The following is a 20,457-nucleotide window of genomic DNA, read 5'->3' on the forward strand; positions in this document are numbered from 1 at the left end:
ATTGTACTTGTCCCAATGAAAAAATTATAAATAACAAAAAATTAAATTTATATCTGAAACGCCCGATTTCTTGAAATTTTTCTCAAGTTGATTTAAAAATGGGCTGATGTTGTGTTTTGCATTTTGCGGCTTTAATTATGGTTTTAGTACATCTTGTACGACATCTGCATCTGTAGTCATCTGCAACGACTGCATAGAAAAGAATAATAAATGAGGAAAATAAAAGAATAAAGGCTTTGCGATACGAAAGTTCTCGATCGCCAGATCTCACTGAATATATAAAGGAACAATACTATAAAGATAGAGACACAATGTATCTCAGCTATTATAACGACTTGTGCTTAATAAAAAATATAATGTAAGCATAATTCTTGGTTGTTCTAGATGCCGCTACTATCCACGAATCCTTTGCACAAAAAGCGGCTTGTTCCCTAGAATCCGTAGATGCTAGTTATCCCAGTAAAGTAGGCGTCGGTCAATCGGAATCGGATCTATCGCCCGAACTCGAAAAGCAAACGTACTCGGAGAAGCGCAAATTCTGGGAGGATATCTCGAGGAAGCGTGAAAGTTATCAGCGTTCCGAATCTGAGGTCTCGAGAGCCTCCCAATTAACTATCAACGAGAGCGACAGCGAGTCGTGCCTGCCGAACATCGTGTCCGAGGAGGGCGACGGGACAACAGAGGGTATCTCGGACGTCATGAGATCGGAGACCATCGAAGATATCAACCTGCCAGACATCTCGGAGTGCTCGGTGGCGGAGAAGGCGCATTACTTCGAAGAGCAAATACAAAAGGAGATGAAGGAGGCAAAGGGTACGCCGAGATTGCAGCAACAAGATACCGTCAAGTTCGAGAAGGACAAGCTGCCCCTCTTTAAAGACAAGTCAATCGACAATCAGAAGACTCGCGTAGAAAAGGTGGATGTGATAAAAAAGGACATTGATATCGAGGAGAAGCACGTGGCGGAATCGAGGGAGATCGAGAAGATTTTGAAAATTGCTACGGAGGATACCAAGTGGATGAAAGAAATGTGGGAAGAGCCAAAAGATATCGATAAAAGGGAAAAGGATACAGATGAAGATAAAGTCGTATGTGAAGAAGTTCAGAAGATAGTAACTCAGCCAGTGATGGAGATTTGCAAAGAGTTATTGAATAAGGAAAGAGAGCTCGCTGAGAAAACGCAATCGTTGAAGTATGCGGAGGAAGTATTATTGCAAACCGATAAGCCGAAGGACGAAACAATAATACAAACAGAATTAAGCAAAATGGAAGAAATAAAAAAACCAGAAGAAGTAATAGATGTTAAGACAATCTCGACAGATATGGAAATGAAAGAAGTAAAACCACATCCTGAAGAAATTATAACAAAACACAAAATAAAAGAAGATACTCAACAGCAAATTGAAAAAAAAATTAAAGAAGAAATTACAAAACCGATAAAGACGATCCAGGAAGAGATTTACATCTCGGATACAATTCCAGATACCTCAACATACACCGCGGGAATCACTGCGGTTACAGAAGAAATCAGGAAACCAGATGTATCCACGGATGTCATTCAAGAAAACGTAAAAGCGTCAAGACCGGAAACTCCACCAAGCAAAGAGATCGTTAAGGAGAAGACATCCGGAAGGCGAATAATAACAGAGGAAACAACAATCATCTATACAGTGCAAAAAGATGGAACTTTGGTACAGGAACAGGTCCTTAAATCAGTGCAAATTGAAGGCGGGAACGGCAAACAGGTTACACAGATTCCAGAGGTTAGTATGGAAACAAAGATGTTTGAGAGTTTACCGGATACAGATGACATTAAGAAATTACAAGAAGAAAAAAAAGATAAAACACTCGAAGAAAAATTATCGATTAAGGAAGAAGCATCTGAAACATTGCAGAAAGTGGAAGAGATAATTTCTAAACAAGTGACTGACATTAATCTTGAGAAAGAGACGAAACCTACCGTTGACATGGAAATTAAACAGATGAAAAAAGAGTCTCGCATTCCGATTTCTACATCAATGGCCGAGAAGGATAAGAGTCAGAAAGAAGCGAAAGGTAAAACGTCATCGGATAAACTGGAGGAAAGATCGGTAAAGAGTCCGATCGCGGAGGGGGAGAAAGACGTTTCACCGTCCAGTAAGAAAAAGGAGTTTGAGTCTCGCATACCTAAACGCATCGTAGAGGGAGCAACGATAAAGGAAAAGGACACGAAGAAGGATTTGCCGGGACAAAAGGATGGCGAGACTATCACAGTTACCGAGAAAAAATCTAGCGAGGAGGTCACTTCGCGGCATGAGGAACGCTCGACCACGAAGAGCAAGACACAAACGTTTTCGAAGACCTTCACTGATCCGCAGGACGCATTCAAAATGTTCGAGAATATAAGCGCCATGAAAGACAAGGATTTTGCTACAGTCACTTCGAAGATTGATACCAAGGCTACAAGTAAGGTGGAGAAGAAAGAGATACTTTCGTCAGAGATCTTCAGCGGAGCAGATAAATTTATAACTCACGAGGAGAAGGAGAAAGTAGAAAGGAAAAAATCCTCGGAATCTAAGCTGACTAAGGAGTCACCGGCTGAAACGATAGAAGAGAAGAAAAATAAGAGTGAGGAGATGGACAAAATCGCTGTGCAGAAAATGTCGATGAACATGACGGAAGGTAAGGAAGTGATAGATGCCAGCGCTTCCGAGTCCAGAGCGGAGAGTAAGAAAGAAGAATTGTTTAAACTGTTGGAGGACAAAGAGGGAATTGCGATGGAGAAATCTGGAACTAGTAGGATCAGAGAAAGCGACGTAGATGTGGCAATCAGAATTAAAAAAGATGATACAAAGGAAGTGGAGGACATTAAGGAGTCACCACAAGCTGCTAAAGACGAAAAAATAGGGAAAGTTGAAATGATTGCGCAAGGACAATCTTACAAAGAGAATTTGGAAAGTTTTAAAGTTGAGGAGTTTGTACCTAGTCAAAAATACAAGGCGGATTCGAATGAAAAGGCTGAAGAAGACAAACAACCTCAGAGTAAAAAAGTTCCGGAATTTTTGGAAGAGAAAGAAAAATTGATTGCTAAGGAAATGGAAGCGCGGAATTTAGCCGAGAATTTGATACAGTCAATTGAGAGCGAGATTGAAAGAAGATCATCGACATCAGGATTAAAGCCTCAGATGTTGAATAGAGAATATTTCGATCAATTAATTTCCGAGAGTACCGATGCTGATCACCAGAAACTAGCTGACGACTTGACAAAAAAATTTGAAAGTATAATGAAAAAGTCTTTGGACAAACAATTTCCAGAAAGCAAAGTGGATCATCCAATTACGGACGCAACGCTATCAAAAACATTCATACAAGAAGAAATATTCGAGAAAGGATCTACTAGAGATAGTATAAGCATTAGCGAGGATATAACAAAGGATGAAGAATCGTCCCCACATGATCGAGAAGAGAGCTTGCCGTCTTCGCAAGCTAAACTCCAAGATAGAGACATCACTATGAGCCCCAGCAGTATATCCGAACAAATCGAACTCGAAGAGACTATCGACGTCGACACTGGAGAACTGGAGGACTTGTCTAAACCTACGTCTAGTCCGCAATCTGAAAAACTTCGTTCTGACAGATCAAGTGGTCATATCGAACCGCTTCAAAGAGACGTATATAGCGATACCACTCTTTCGAAAGAAAAGATGGTGTCGGAAATCTCGGGCGCTAGGGTGTTAGAGATCCTGGAGCCGGGCGTTGACAGCCGTCAGGATTCGGTTGATATGCCATCTTTGGAGCTGGACGAGCACAAAGTGTCCGAACAGACTAGCAGGGATGTAGCATCTTTGCACGAAAGCGTAGCAGTGGATTCTTTGGAGAGAATCGCACGGGAGAGGGACGCGACTGTTAGTTCTAGCACGGTGTCCGAAGACGTTAATGTGGACTATCCTCCAATCCACGAGCATGTATCTTCTGCAACTATTTCGTCGAGAGAGTACGAAGCAGGGGATAGACGAAGAGATAGTTTCGAAATTGAAAGCCCGCCGTTGGTTTCGCCGAGAACAAAGCTCGTGCACGATCTGGAAATCAAGCCAGTTAACTGGATGATTGGCGACGAAAAGATCGAGATATCGGAAACTTTGCAGCCTTCTCAGGTATTCAATCAGGAGTTAGAAGAATACGAGTCGTCTATACGACGTGTTCGCGCTTCCTCTCAGGACGAGTCCGTGGATTTAGAGCAAGAATCCGTGACCAAATCATCGGAGGATATCAGTGTGATCGAATCTGTTAAAGAATCCGTTACCAGTAGTGATATTAATGTGACCATCACAACTACCACGATTAAGACCACAAAGTTCACTGTGATCCCAGTGACCGAGCCGGTGATTGAGTTGATGACCGAGCCGGACTTCGACAGCGAACTGATAGAAGATAAGTTAGATATCACTTGTCAAGAGTTGGTTGATACCCTGCAACGAGAATATGACGCTAAGACACCGACAGAGGAAGATGTAGTTGGTATACGTCAATCTATATCTCGCGAGAATTTTGACTTGGAAACGAGTATTACCGAAGCTGTCACGGAAGAAATACCTATGAAAGAAGAGGAAACAAAAGAATTAACTGAATATGTATCTGCGGAAATTGTGGAGATTAAACTTCAAGAGGCACATACCGAGGATCATCAACAAGATATTTCTGCGGTGCAAATAGAAACTGCCAAGCTTAGTGACGCTAGTAAAGTGTCTACGATAAAGGAAGAAATAGAAGATTCCGCTCGGCATATCGTAGCTGAAGAAGCACAGAAACAGCAGGACATTGAATCTGCAGATAAAAAAGTAGAAGAATCGGAAGTTAAAGAAGAAATAGAAACAACTGTGGAAACTGAAAAAGATTCCAAAAAACAGGAACTATCAAAATGTGCGAGAGTTGATGACGTGCTAAAAGAATGGACAGAGACTTATCTGACGAAGATCAAACCTCCTAGCGAGGAGTATAAACGACATATGGAAAAGACCACTGATAAACACGATAAACCCAGCAAATTGACGGCGCCTCCCTCCGATACTTGTGCCTTGAAAATAAAGAAAGACGATCTACAGAATGTCGATCTGAGCGCGCGGTACGCAATAACGGTGCTGGATCAAGTAGTAAAGAAAGAGATTGCCGAAGTAAAGGAGTCCTTGGAAGCGGCTAGGCAAGATTTGATAGAGGAGTTGAGTGAAAACAGCCAGACTGTGATTCAGATCAAAGATTCGCCTTCAGAATTTCAGTTCAAACTCCAGCCGGAATCAATTCCGAATGATTTACCGTTTTTGTACAAACCACCGTCCATTGAACACGTTCCTGCGGAGGCTGAACCGAAAGCCGAGACTGAAACTACTACACAGAGCGAATCGTTAATCATAAAAACTCGAGAACTCGAGGAGGCAAAACGGGAAGAAAGAGACACTATAGATGACATGTCCATCATTCAAACAGTCGCAATCGCCGAGGACAAATCAGTCACTATGGTCAAAGCACCTGAAATCGATATCGAGAAGCACGAAGAAAAGGAGACCGTAATAACCATTCAAGATGACCAACAGGAGGATGAAGAGGAAGGTCGTCCCAGCCCACTTCCTATTAGCAGATCATCGGACATTAGCTCGGACATCGATAACAGAGATGATAGCTATTCTTTGACGCCTCATCCGGTACCCAGAAGACGTCATAAACCAGCCAGAATATCAAAGAGAGTAAAAACTTCTGAGAGCGAAGCTGACATTGGTTCGAGTTCCGGCGAGAGCAGTAACTATCAATCCTGCGAGTACGAGAGTGGAAGTAGACCTAGTTCGTCCGACGTCGAGGCGATGCAATCCGCCGCGGGTGGCGTGCAATCCGGGACCGCTTCGGAGTACGAGACGGCGATGATGTCAATTGAGCACGAAAGCTCAAGAACGTTACCGACATCGCAAGAGTACCAGACCGCGGTGAGTTCAATGAGCTCCCGCGAATCTATGCTATATTTGAATTCCCTCAGCTCAGGTCATCTCGGTAGTATTGATAGCACCAGCGAGTTGTCAGAGACGCTGGTACCATCCGAGGAAGCAGACGACGACAGAGAAGAGATAGATGAGAACTTGGAGAGCGCACTGGACGCGGAGCAGGAACTGGTCGAGGCATCGGATTCTTCCGGTAGCGAAGAGATACCGATGGACGAAACTGTTGACAAGATCGACAGTCATATACCGTGTCGTATGAAGCGCTCATCCGAGATGATTTTCCAACAAATCATGGATGATAATGTCAGTTTGGAAGCGGAGTCTATGGACGAAGTAATAGAGAAAAACCGGGCTAAAGTCGCGGACTCGGGCACATCCACTTCTACGGAAGCGCCCGGTGCTCTTCAATCGGTTGACATAATGACGTCACGAGTATCCGAAGATGGAATTCAAAGCGTGTGCACACAGGTAATCTCGACGAGAGTCACCAGGCCCAGTGATAGCGAAGAGCTTGAGGATTTGGAAAGTTTGGAAGTGGAGGAAAATTTGGAGGCGGAGAAAGATATAGAAACAACGGACATGGAAAATCTGAAACAGAGATTAGACCTGGAAGAAACTACCGGGGACGAAAGTGTCGAACCGGCAATGCAGACAACATCCGTCCATTCGATGCTGCAACAGGCTAGCATGTCTTTATCTTCGGCATCGGGAATGTCCTTCGACACAGTCATAGAGAAAGATAGATCCGAGCGTCACTCACCGGACAGTGATTCGTTCGAGCTCGTAGATAAGCCCGACATTATCGACGATTTCGTGGTGATTGAAGAAGTAGGACGAGAGGCAGAAGAATTCGACTCCGAGGGCAAGAGTATTCGTATTAGTTCGATACCTCAGACGTCCGGCAAACAATATGATCGTGATTTAGAAAATCTGATGATGGAAAACAAAGAGGAGCAGGTATCGACGAGTCAAGCTTCCAAGAACAACGATCTGTTCGACTTCGACACCGAGGAGAGTCCACCCCAGGCATCCAACGACGATCAATCCCAATCCTACTCTGATGACGAGCAGTACGAGAACAAAAAGTGGATAGAGATGCAGTTCCAGGCGGACGCGCGGGTCTACGACATCGAGTACGATCGCGGACCGCTCGAGGATATCAAGGAGGAGGAGATCACGGATTTCGAAGCTGGCAGTAGCAGGATAGGCAGTTTAGGCAGCCACAAAGAGTCTATAGGCAGCGTGGGAAGTATGCGTGGCAGCTTTAGCAGCACACCGGATTACGATATTCTTGGGAAAAAGTACTTTAACAAATCCGTGGATCACGACACCGCGTCCTTGACCTCACTGCAGGAGTTCGAGCACTTGGAGAGTACCGTAGCGTCCGAAAACTCACGGAGACTTCAATGCGGTTCGCAGGATTCCGTCAATAACGGCAGTCTTCCGAGAAGATACATAACTGGTCGCTCGGGTCACGGCGACGATATCTCGTTATCCTCGTTAAAGGATTTCGAAGGCCTTGAAAAAGCTTGCCGGGAGGCTCATCTGATGGAACTGCGGGCTCGCGAGGAGGAGGAACTGCTGGAACACGAAAGTCCGGAGAACAAGTATAAAATGGAGAATCTGCCGCGTTCAAGGACGGACACCAGCGCGACCGGTTCGTTCAATCCTAGCACTTCCGGATCGGACGATTATGAGAAGAGGATAAAGGAAATCGACGAAATAATACGAATCGCGCAGTCCAACGTGGAGAAGCTCGATCGGCAGGACGACACTACGGAGGACATCTCGCAGATCGAGATCACCGATGCCGAGAGAGTCATTGGGACCCAACCGGTTTCGGAAACACTTCCAGAGGAGATGGACGAATCCGATGAGACACGAGCGATACAAAGGGAGAGCAATGTTATGGAGACTAGTACGGATTCCTTAGAACTGGAGGAGAATGCGGAAAAGAAATACCATCCGTTGTGTCGAAGCTCCGATTCCCTCGAGATGAAGACAACCTTGGACTTTCCGTCCCTGAGCTCGGACTCGTTGAACAACGTGAAAGATACGAAGGAAACGCCGTCGGACGCTGCCGGACAATTTGCTGGCAGCGCGAGACGCATCTCCTCAGATTCTCTTGAAATGCCTTTGTTGGAGCAACAGGATGTTGGAGCGTCCGACAGAAGTAGCGACAGCAACGGCCATCGCGTGGAGGAGAAAACGGTGGCCGTCAGCTCTATTAGACAAGCACCTTCGACGGAGACTGATGTGAGAAATGGCAAAACGAAAATATTATCAAGTAGTGGTACATAGGATAATTCTCGTAGGTAAGATGAGAAATAATGCTTTAATCTGATGTTTTAATGTCTAGTATAAAAATAAATGCCTAAATTATATTGAACTAATTTTAGTTTTTTCTTTACTTTAGTATAAGAGAATATATTATACTTGTTTATGTGCTTATTTACATAATATGGTTTTCCCCCTCTTCCTCACAAGACTATTAAAATTTATTTACATTAAAAATTTTATTACAAAGATTGATTAAACGATATGATTTTCAAGGCTAATGTAATATATTAAATAAAACAGATATAAAACATCCTGTTAGAATTAAAAGAAATTCGCAAATGATGCAATTTAATAAATAATAATAGAAAAAAGGTCTAATTATTTTTGTTCAATTAATATTCCAATAAATAAATATAGTGTAAAAAATGTGAATGATAAATAGAATATAAAATATAAAAAGTATGATTATTTGTATGATATTAATCTTATTGAAATGATCCATGCTAATAAATTATAATGTGAACTAATGTAAAATCAATAAGTTAATATAATATAATATATCAAGCTAATTTATTCTAGATCGCTATTATCGATAAGTTTATTATATTTTATTTCTTTTTACAGATAGCGGACCATCAGGAAGGACTTTTGCCACGACTTCATAAATATATTATCGAATAACTCGAGAAGCTTTACATGTAAAACAATATTAAATATTGTATAATGTACTAAAGAACTTGTGCATTGTGGATATACAAGGATACCATTACATTTGTCTTTGTTTCACGCGATGTCTTCTAAAAAAACAATTTATATTATGCTTAAATTAAAAGATAGTTGCTATCTTCAAGATATAATATTGACTACGTTTACACATCACCCCTAATCGGATTTAATAACATCCGTAGTTGTAAGGCTGGCCAATCACAGTCATTTTGTTTTTCAGAGGAATAGTTGTGATTGGCGAGTTTTATAACTACGAATGTTATTAAACCCGATTCATGGTAACATATAAACGTATTCATTGTTGAGCGCGCGGGATAAGAAAGCGGAGTGGGCTTACTTGTTTTTAGTTATTAAATTTGAACGGACGTTTGTTGTAAGAATTCATGCTGTTTATATGAAAAAATGCGAACTATCTCTTGCTTAACTATTTTTAAAATCTTTACCGCGGATATATTGAGTTGCATTTATCGAACGTATATTTTCAAGTGCTACTTATACATGTTCTATGCATGTATTGTAATGCGTACAACATTCTACTATTGTAACGTGTTTTATAACGTGTTTTGATTACGGGATGTCTTTGTGGATACGCTTTTTCGTAAAATTTTATAATATATTTGATGTACTCTTTGTAATGATTTCAAACGATATTTTTGCGAAATTCAAAAATACAATAAAGCTAGCTGTAGCGCATGTTTACATAAAGGAGAACAGATACATATATTATATCTAAATAGAAAATTTTATATGCGAATATAATATTTAGGACACATGTAACATTTTACGGAAGGCAGCAAAAGATACATACATTTCTATTTAAACGATTCAATAATTGTTTCATATTTTATTGTATTTTTTTTTTTTATAATATAAACGCAGAATTACATAATGTTATCAATTATGTTTATACATGTATTGTATATTATTACGAGTTGATAATGTCAATTGAAAAAAAATTGTTTCCTTATAACGATAAAAATATACATCTGTGCACTATCCGAGATCTATAGATGAACATTTATTTGCCTAAACTTCGATTTTCATATAATAGGTACAAAAAAACAAACGTTTACTTTGTCGAGAATATTTAAATATGCAACATTTCAATACTATTATCATCATAAACATATAAAATATATACATAAATACATATAAATATAAATATAAATATAAATATAAATATAAATATAAATATAAATATAAATATAAATATAAATATAAATATAAATATAAATATAAATATAAATATAAATATATATATGCATGTATATATGCAGGATGTCCCATTTTAAAGGACCCATTCAAATATCTCAGAAACACTGTGTTAAATCGAAAAATGTTTCAAATAAAAGTTGTGTGGCTTCAAGGGGGCCATAAGATCGTGACAATGATTTGACCTTGGAAAATCATTTGAAGGTCATGTGAAGGTCAACTTTAAAATCTTAAATAGAAACTCCCATTTTTTATTTAGTATTCTTATAGCTGACATCGAGAGCTTTCCAAAACACTATACTAAACTATTTTTTTATTCAGTACATTTTGAGTTATTTTATATGTTAATCTGACATCTTTTGATATAAAAAATTAAATATCGCATAAAATATTCAGTTTTCGATAATCTTACCGTAATACTTTTATGTACAGAATAATGAGACAAATCAATTAGTGCAAAAAAAAAACAAATAATTGTTTAAAAAAATACATCGTAAATCATTTTTTTAAAAACTATTATTTTTTTATACTAATTGATTTGATATATTATTCTGTACATAAAAGTATTACGGTAAGATTATCAAAAACTAACTATTTTATGAGATATTTAATTTTTTATATCATAAGATATCAGATTAAAATATAAAATAACTCAAAAAGTACTGAATAAAAAAATACTTTATTATAGTGTTTTGGAAAGCTCTCGAGGCAAGCTACAAGAATACTAAATAAAAAATTTAAAGTTGATCTTCACATGACCTTCAAATGATTTTCCAAGGTCAAATCATTGTCACCTTCTTATGGCCCCCTTGAAGCCACACAACTTTTGTTTGAAACATTTTTTGATTTAACGCAGTGTTTCTGAGATATTTGAGTGGGTCCTTTAAAATGGGACACTCTGTATATAGATATGTAATACACATATATCTATATATATATCTACATGTTTCACATATCTATATAGTTATCATGTGCAGATTTTTAATCCTCTTTCTTTCAATCTTCAACAACACGTACGTTTACATAAAAAAAGGTAAAAAAATAAATTTAAAAAGTAAACAGTAAATTTTATATATGAAATAAGGTATCCAAATTAGAAGTAGAGAAAACCCGTATGCGTAATACGTCAAATAATCGATTAAATTATTAAGATTTATCTCGTGTGTGAAGTGTACATAAGTCATGCAGCGTACAAGTTCAATGATACCAGGATATATAAATGCACGCTTATCAAATAACAAACCGATGCTGATGAGAGCGACTAAGTTATTTCCCAATTTTATCCAAAGAAATGCGTCTAAAATATCTAAATTCTGAAAATAAGATTGAAATCAGTAACAATGAGTTTTTGTTAGTGTGCCTGACTCCGATTAGTATCATATCAGTATCATATGGAATTATAATGAATTTTCGAGAGTGTTTAATTTCAACTATATTTACATAACAATAGATCACAATATTTCAAATTAATTTTATATATACAATAATATACGTGTAATTGAACTTATGAAAATCTTAATGTGTTTAATCCGATATATTATTAAAATCATCTCGAATAAAGAAACTGTTATCATGTTGACTGTTATCATATTGAAAAAAAGATAGATAAATCACTGCAAAATAATACTACTATTCAAGTTACATTTCGATGATACAAAACAGCTGGTCTATCCGATACACCAAGATGCAAAACGGTAAGAATTATTTATACCTTTTTTAAATATATATCTTTACGAAAAATAAAAAATTATCATATGCACATACATATTTATGTAGTCTTTACAATTATATTTGTTACAAAATAATTTTTGAGCTACAAAGAAAATTATACGAGATCGTCTGGTCTTCGCTAAAAATAGTTTCTTCAATAATATAAATAGCTGATCTATTCGTAAAATGATACTAAGTAGAATCTAATAGAATCTAATAGAATCGTAAACGATTCTATGTATAAACTTTAATGTAAAGATGTTATGTTTAAAATATGGATAGCGTTAATTAAATATTATACAATAATATTATTATTATATGTATAAATCTAAAAGATTAAAAATACTATAAATTATCCAATAATTTTTATGGAATTTAAGATTTCTTTTACTATATCTGACATTTAATTTAGGCAAGAAACTTATATTTATAGTATTATATTATAAATTCGAATATACACATAATTTATTCGTCTATTTTATAAATTAATATGTTTTAAAGTAAGATCTTTCAATATTACTTATTAGTTTATATAAGTATTGATTTCAAGATTTATTATGTGAAAGTATGCGATATCGTTCGTAAACTCTTCGTTGTATCAAAAATTTAACAGCAAATGGAATAAGAGCTCACCTCGTTATATAATTGAAAATGAGTAAGAAAGATCGTCAAAAATTGTACTGTTATATATAATTTTTGCCACTCTGATATCTGAGGATCGTACACGGCTCTAGGCTTTACCTAAAAAATGTAAGATAAGAGAGCAGTATCTAATATATTGAAATTTTTATCCTTTTCAAGTCTAATGTTGATTATCAAGCATCGTTTGTATATAACACGTGCGACATATTTTTATTTTACTTTATATATGTTAAATATCGTTTTACATATACATACACATAGATTATCTCTTACTTTTATTTTAAATTCGTCTAAACCTAAACGAGGTGCACCTGGAAACCAGCTAGGACCTTTCCAAACGATGGCGAGCTTATCGGCCCAGGTAATCATACTTATACTTTTTTTAATTAAATCCTTCAAATAGAACCCCTGCAATATTGCAAAAAAAAGAGATGAATTATATGAACAGGAACAATCTTTAAATTAAAATATTAAAATATACATGAATTTATTTTTATCATTTACCTTTTTAAATATTAATTTTGCTTTTCAGTTTTTTTTTTATTTATTAATAAACTGCAATAATTGCAGCAAATATGCAAAGTATATAAAAATTTTAATTAAATTTTTATTAAAAATCTTATTACACACTTTATATTGTATACATAAAAAAATTCATTTTCTTTGAAGTATTTTATTTGCCCGAGACACATTGATTATATATGATGTATGATGTAAAGTATTGCATATGAAAAATTCTACCTGCACATAGAATGAGTTGAATGATTCAGCATTAATCACCAAACCATAAATTATCTTTTCTTTACGGTCTTCCATTTGAAACGTATCGAACAATCGATCCCATATGATGAGCACGCCACCATAATTCTTATCCAAGCAATAAAGATTGCAACCTATAAATGCAAAAATGTATGCGTTCGTAAGACAAGTTACGCGAAAAAATATAGTCGCTAAGTAATTAAGTGTCTAATTTACCATGATGAACGCGATGATGCTTAGGTGTATTAAGAATCCACTCAAATGGTCCGAGGTTACCAATAAGTGTCGTATGAATCCACAATTGATATATCAAGTTGAATTGAATGTGGACCATAAAGTGCGACGGAGTTATAAAGAAGGCGAGGGGTAAATAGATTATCTGCAAAAAAAAATTCCATTTTTTTTTTTTCCCATAGTTGAAGTTTGCATTCGTTAAAAAGAGTTTTCAAAGTAACACTAACAAAGTTACACCAGTTTTGCAGAATGGATTGTCGCAGACCGACCGCGAAATTGAACTCCTCGCTACTGTGATGCACCTGATGAAAGGCCCATAAAAAGTGTATTTCTGCAAAAAATTGCGACGTTACGTTAGCACGTTAAATTATCGAAGATCAAGAATAATATAGAGACGTCAATGAATGGCGCGAATGGTGAATGCTAGGAATTTAACCATGATTACTGCGATGAGCCCAATAGTAACAAAAGTCCACAGCAATGAAGGAAATATACCATGTCCACGGTGAATCCCAGGCTAGCAGATTCCATCCTCTGCCAAACGTCTCATAAATGACGATGTATGCATAGTACTCGGTACCACGTGAAAAGACTCTGTCAAACCAACAAGTGCACTCTTTCGAAAATTGTTAAACAAAGCATTATACAGGGTGTCCCCAATTTAAATGGCAAAACTTCAGGAGCGTGTAGGGCGTATTTTATTTATGTTATCATTTATTTAATACAGATATTGTTCAAAATGTTGCCCTCTTGCAGCAATGCAAGCATTACATCTAGCACTGATCGCATTAATTGCAGCTAGACATTGTTCTAGTGATATTTGGTGCACTGCATCTATGATTCGATCTCTTAATTGCTCTCTTGAATTGATTGGCACCGTAAAGGGTAACATCAAGTGTTTACATATGTAAGGAACCTTGAAGCAGAAAGTTTATTCGGTGCCAATCAACTCAAGAGAGCAACTGACAATGAGAGATCGAATTTTGACGATTTTTTCTAAAATGGAGCAAAGACGTGCAAACCTCTAAAAGACTTCTTGTCTTGGTTTTTCGGTCCCCTACACGGTCTTGAAGTTTTGCTATTTAAATTGGGGACACTCTGTATATTATGTTTATGTTTTATATTCATCATTTTTATTATTATCTACCATCACTATTATTGTCTATATTTATGCTTGTTGTATTATAAAATTTAGAATCATCTTCTTCTTTATATGCTTGTAAAACGGATAAAGTTATACTTATGTCATCTATGAAATAATAACGTGTTTATTTAAACATTTTTTTTTTATAAAAAGAAGATGAAATATTGACGATTACTTTTCCCAATTTTAAGTTGACTTACTTTGAAAAAAAGCATTTGATAAGATATTAAAGAATTATTTGTGCCTCGAGTGTATCTTTCTTTTTACAATATAAAGATCTATTATTTATATTTAATATATTCTTATATATTTATTTGTATAACAAAGAGAAAATTCTTACCTACCGAACAGTTTCGTGGAGTATCCACTGAGATAACGACGTAACTTGATCATTCAAACAAAACCTTTTTCGCAATATCAATTGTTCCAGAATTAGCAGGGAAAAAAACGGTAGCCATATCTATAAATATGAAAAGTTTTTACAGAAAATTAAACTTTACGTGCATCATTTTATATGTACCAATGCACTCTCGAAGGAGGTCTCGACAAAAATAGCGCGCATACTGACGATTCGAGTAACTCGACGCGTTCATAACGAGTAATAAGTCAGTTGCGCATTTACATTAACGGATTTCCCCCGATGCATTCGACACGATTTATGCTACTTTTGTATAAATTATATGAAATAAATTTTGAAGAAAAATCTTGCAGATTTGGGTCGAACGCTGGCGATGGAATGAAATCAATTGAAACTAAAACCATATATAATGAAGTGTAAAGGAATTTTCTTTTTATTTAGATTATTATTAATTTTGTTAAATAAATAAAAAATAATTGAATAAATATTTTATAAAATTATTTGAAATTGAAATTGTTCCTGAAATCGTTCGTTGCTCTCTATAAGATAAAATGTCAAACAGTTTACAAATATTGATATAGGTCATATTCATACAAACATTGTCGCGTATAAATAAATACTAAATCACCAATTAATGATTATTTCTACATGATAATATAAAGTAAGATATAATTACAGTTTATATATATTATTTTAAATCACATATATATTATGTAAAAAAAAATAGTACAGAAAAAGCATTTTATCACTTTCATCAATTATTCTGTAATTATAATTTGACACTTTCAATATTAGAAATAAAATTAAAACAGTTTATAACTAATATTATTTTTAGCACAAGCATTTAATACAAATATTACACAATATTTTATTAGTAAAATACTATCTATATTTTTATTAGAATTAAATTGTCTTTTCTGCGTTCTTCAATCAAACATTGATTGATTTGTACGCACTAACATTATGCAATTTACGGTATTATGCAACATGAAAGAAAAAGAATGTCATTTAACCTAGTAAAAGAAAATTTTGCAAATACAAAAATTTTCTAATTTCTATTCTAATTTCGCTTTTATATTGACGACAATTACCTGTTTATGATAATCCGGTACCTCTTGTGGGAACTCGAATGTCATCTCTGTAAGAACAAGATACCAGAATTTTTTGATGTATTTTGGAACAGATTCGGCGGTCTTAGCGAGCAAACTGATGAGTATTTCGTTCGTATCGCACACTCGTAATTATCGCATTAATCACAAATCGACAAAAATATCTTAATAATTTTTCAGAAGCGCCTTAGGTAAAAAGGCAACGACTCAGGCAATACGCAGCGCTGGTTTAATCACGCGTGCCATGCTCATGTTGTTTATATACTAAGCTGCGCTAGACAAGCACATACGCAAATAAATCATGTACTTAAAATCGCGATGTGTTTATAAACTCGCAAATGTAAAATCCGTCAACAATACATTTAAATTAAACTAACGGCTCAATTTTGCGTTATTATGTAATACGATTTAATAAGAAATATATAAATATCTGAAGAAAAATGAAAAGCGATATCTTCTTATTAGCCTACTTTGAGAAAAATGTTAAATTAAAAAACTCCGAAAGAGAGAGAATTATTTTCAAAAAATTAAATTTTAAAGAGTTAATTCTGCGAAATTAAGCTTTGAATTAATACTGATTCAAAAACATTAGATTTTTTTTTAAATAAACATTTAAAAATATATAAAATTGTTTATATTATAAGTTTATTAGTTTATATTATTCAATAATAAAATTTAATAACATGTAAAAAAAATTATGATCTTTAATTGCATTTCTCTTGAAAAAAAAAGAAAAAAAAAAGAAAAACTGTAAAAATGCTATCTCTATTCAAGGAGATTATTTTTGATATCTTATCTATTCGGAATTAGATTACTTCGACACTAAAGAAGTAGCTGTTATAAATTACATAAATAAATAGAAAATAATTTCAGATTTTACGGATAAATTCTAGAGAAGTACAGTACAGAAATATCTAAGAAACATTTATTTTTGTTTTAAATATTTTTATAAGCCCCTCAAATTTTATTCATTAAAATAGAAAATATTCTTGATAATAAAATTAATAGATTGTACGCAAATAGGAAAGAAATGATAAACAAGAACACATTGATTTAGTACAATTATAAATTTTCTTCGGGGAACTCTCACTTTTTCTCATCAAGTATTTACGGTATCATTGAGATAATACAGTGATTAGAATCGGCAATTATCTTACTGCAATTATCAAGCAGAAAATATCGGCATATATATATAAAAAACAATGGTTACAGATAACATAAGGTAGGAAAGATAACATTTAATTCTTGTATTCCTTTATTCAAATAAATTTTCGTATACGACACTTTTCGCTAGATGCACAATACTGAGATACACGACACGAGAGATCTGTAATCGACTAATTGAAGGCAGCAGCTGTACAATCAACGGGTTTCCCCTTCTTCTGGTATACTGCGTAATAAGAGATTTTACGGAACGCCTGTTTTCGTGCGCGATCAAATCGCACAAAGTCCGAGTCGTTTCACAATCGTTTCGCAAATTAAAATGTAAAGAATTTATTATTTACTAAAAACATTTATGGAAACTTTCCTTCATACGAGAGATAAATACAATACATTAAACCGAGAATATATTTCTACGAAACTGAATATTAACTTTCTTTTAAGAGTTGGATATCAATTTTAAAATATAAATTTTGAATATGTTGTTTCCTTCAAATTTCTTTGATTGTTTCTATAGTAACACAAAATGAATAAATAAGATTACAGAGAATATAAGAATACTAATCGCATAATTATATTTTGCGCATTTTACCTGATTTTTTAAATCTTTTGAACTTTTCCGATATGTTTTCAAATCCAAAAGATTTAAGCAATTAAATGTTCGAGTTCCAACTTTGTTCGAATTGTTTGAACTATTCGACCACTGGACACATACAGCACTAAAGCTTGCAACAACATTGCTACAATATTGCAATATTGCATATTGTAGTTTAATGTTGCAGAAATATTACAAAGACATTATTTTACAACATAACTTTGGTAATGTTACAGCAACATTCCAAAAATATTCCAAAGAAAGTATTCGATAATCGCTAGTTCATTCGTTTACCGCTATGCGGCGCATATTGCGCTATCTATTCCGCATTTAATTTTTAGTCACGATTATTACATAAAGTTTACAAAGAGCGACTAATAAGATTAAAGATATAATAACTATTTTTATTAGCTTAAATTGTATGATATAACCCCAACACAGGGGATTCAGACATTGGACTAAGAAATCTTTTAATAGTTTCCATTCTTATATTAGGTGTACAACTTTGCTTTCGCCGTTTTCCTATAGATGGCTTTAGTGGTAAGTAGTGGTCGAAATAAATAAATCATAGACGTCATGCGATAAACTTGGGCATTTGTCAACATAACCCCATAGAAACATTAGTCGATTTGTGTCTGCATCATAAAGTTATTCTTGATTGAAAATGTCAGTTTACGAGCCAAATTCTCGTCATTTGCGGGAGGTTTTAATTTTCTGCTTCAATATGAAGAAATCTACGGCTGAGGCTCATCGAATGCTCTCAAATACTTATGGTGAAGCCGCTATTAGTGAAAGAACGTGTCGTGAGTGGTTTCAACGCTTCAAGAACGGTGATTTTCACGTCGAAGACCGGCATAGCGGTAGAAGAGAGAAGGTTTTCGAAGATGCAGAATTGGAGGCATTACTTAATGAAGACTCGAGTCAAAGTCAAAAAGAATTGGCACGATCATTGGGAGTGACTCAACAAGCAATTTCAAAATGTATAACCAGTTTTTTACAATAAAGCCTGGAATTTCGGAAAAAAAACAGCGGAAGCAAAGTTGTACACCTAATATAAAGTAAAAAATTTGATAATAATTTTTTAATATGCAAGATACTTCAGATTTTAATAAATAAATTTTGAGATTATATGAAGACAAGAGAGATGTGAAAATCTTGTATGCGTAAATCCACCACAATCTTTTTGCATATCTGAATATTCCGGATACAAAGAGATTGTGAATTTACAAAATTGCAAATTGAGTTTTTTCTTATTTCTCTTAGATATTCTTTGTCACTGAAGGAAGTCGAATGTGTACCGAAAAATTTGCAATATATAATTTCGTTATTATTATAATACAGAAAATCTATATACACACTAAATCCTGATTCGTATATGCCTAATTTCTTTTTTTTTTTTCACATGTTAAAGATATTATGTCTATAAATATACATAAAGCATTATTGCATATATATTATATTGCTATGTTGCTGCAATATTATATTGCAATATTTCTGTAGGCGGACGTTTTACTGTTGCTGCAATATCATAACAACGTTGCAGCAACATTTCGTAATGTTTCTGCAATGTTGCAATCTTGCAAAAAAATGTTGCTGCAATGTTGTTGCAATCTTGCGGTGCTGTATGGGGATAATGATGTAATGACAGAATCAACGATTCACGATTGCGATCGATACAAATGCAATTATAATCAATGGCGATCAAAGGGGATGGGAAGGTTTCTACTTTCTTAGCAATTCGCGATTCGTGAATGGTATAAAGAAATCTGATTGATTGAATTTGATGAATCATCTATTCACTATTCACGAATTATAAACGAATCGCGAATACACGCATAGTCTGACGCTAGCTTAAAAAAATTCAAAACTAACACGTTAACCTCAAATAGATTAAAAAAACGGTGGTAAACTGGAAAGAGAAAAAGAAGTATCATAGCAAACATGTCAAAACAATCACACACACAAAGAATACATATCTAAGAAATTCTTTCCTTATAATAATATGTATATATATATATATATATATATATATATATATATATATATATAAACCTAAAGAATATCAAATACAATTACATTATGGGCTTATAGAGAGATTTTACAAACATATTCTTTAATTTATATACTTGATGAATATCTAAAGTCATCTTTTGCATAAATGCAATATCTTGCAAAAAATAATTTTATATTATGTATTTTTCTTATTTATTCTCTTATAAAAGAAATAATATTCACTTTTTAGCATGTATATACCATCACCAGTTCAAAGGCACCCTTATATATACTATACTAATAATAACAGCAACTAATCGCGTTGATATACTCATGTAGGAACGATAGCACCGCTACTCGTTTGATCGATTTTATTAAGTCAAATGTTGTGCAATAAATTCGATTATATATTTTGAGAGCAATAAACTAAAGAAATATATTAAAACTAATTTTAAAAATAACATTTAAAAAATGATAATAGCAACTAATTGCGTTGATACAGTTTAGGTTACGTTAGGTAAGCAAGCACCCCCAAGCAGAACAGAAAATCACAATAATATTGTATCAAAATG

The 20,457-nt window shown here is 34.7% G+C and overlaps 2 protein-coding genes across 7 annotated transcripts in view; one reads left to right on the forward strand and one right to left on the reverse strand.

Annotated features, from left to right (window-relative positions):
- LOC138936326 (ankyrin-2) overlaps positions 1-9,931 on the forward strand; it is a 32,805-nt gene extending 22,874 nt beyond the window's left edge. For both annotated transcript variants that reach the window (XM_070301631.1, XM_070301630.1), the window contains exons 27-28: positions 385-8,278; positions 8,868-9,931. In XM_070301631.1, coding sequence (XP_070157732.1) covers positions 385-8,264 — 7,880 coding nt within the window. In that variant the 3' untranslated portion in view covers positions 8,265-8,278; positions 8,868-9,931. The remainder of the gene's footprint in view (positions 1-384; positions 8,279-8,867) is intronic.
- Positions 9,932-10,758: 827 nt separating this feature from the next.
- On the reverse strand, positions 10,759-16,415 carry LOC138936152 (alkylglycerol monooxygenase). 5 transcript variants are annotated; one of them, XM_070301290.1, is made up of 9 exons: positions 16,120-16,415; positions 15,011-15,130; positions 13,963-14,120; positions 13,754-13,857; positions 13,509-13,671; positions 13,275-13,426; positions 12,807-12,941; positions 12,525-12,632; positions 10,759-11,494 (listed from the first exon to the last, which is right to left on the reverse strand). In XM_070301290.1, exons 2-9 carry the CDS (start codon positions 15,061-15,063, stop codon positions 11,201-11,203), a joined length of 1,167 nt encoding a protein of 388 aa, XP_070157391.1. In that variant the 5' UTR covers positions 15,064-15,130; positions 16,120-16,415; the 3' UTR covers positions 10,759-11,200. The 5 variants fall into 5 exon arrangements, with proteins under 5 accessions (XP_070157391.1, XP_070157389.1, XP_070157390.1 ...); XM_070301288.1 differs by having other exon boundaries at positions 15,015-15,130; positions 16,120-16,413; XM_070301289.1 differs by lacking the exon at positions 12,525-12,632 and having other exon boundaries at positions 15,015-15,130; positions 16,120-16,413.
- Between the last annotated feature and the right edge of the window lie 4,042 nt (positions 16,416-20,457).

This window comes from Polyergus mexicanus, unplaced genomic scaffold, assembly GCF_030449975.1.
Source record: "Polyergus mexicanus isolate NDT 795.1 unplaced genomic scaffold, iyPolMexi1.0 SCAF_9, whole genome shotgun sequence".
In the NCBI taxonomy this organism is placed as follows: Eukaryota; Metazoa; Arthropoda; class Insecta; order Hymenoptera; family Formicidae; genus Polyergus; species Polyergus mexicanus.

Excerpts from the sequence above, each read along its gene's own strand:
- LOC138936152 (XM_070301288.1), bottom strand. The coding sequence starts at position 16,164 with ATGACATTCGAGTTCCCACAAGAGGTACCGGATTATCATAAACAG. Across the intron at positions 15,131-16,119 it reads TACCGGATTATCATAAACAG|ATATGGCTACCGTTTTTTTC; the intron begins GTAATTGTCGTC and ends TCATATTTATAG. Across the intron at positions 12,942-13,274 it reads TCAACTCATTCTATGTGCAG|GGGTTCTATTTGAAGGATTT; the intron begins GTAGAATTTTTC and ends GCAATATTGCAG.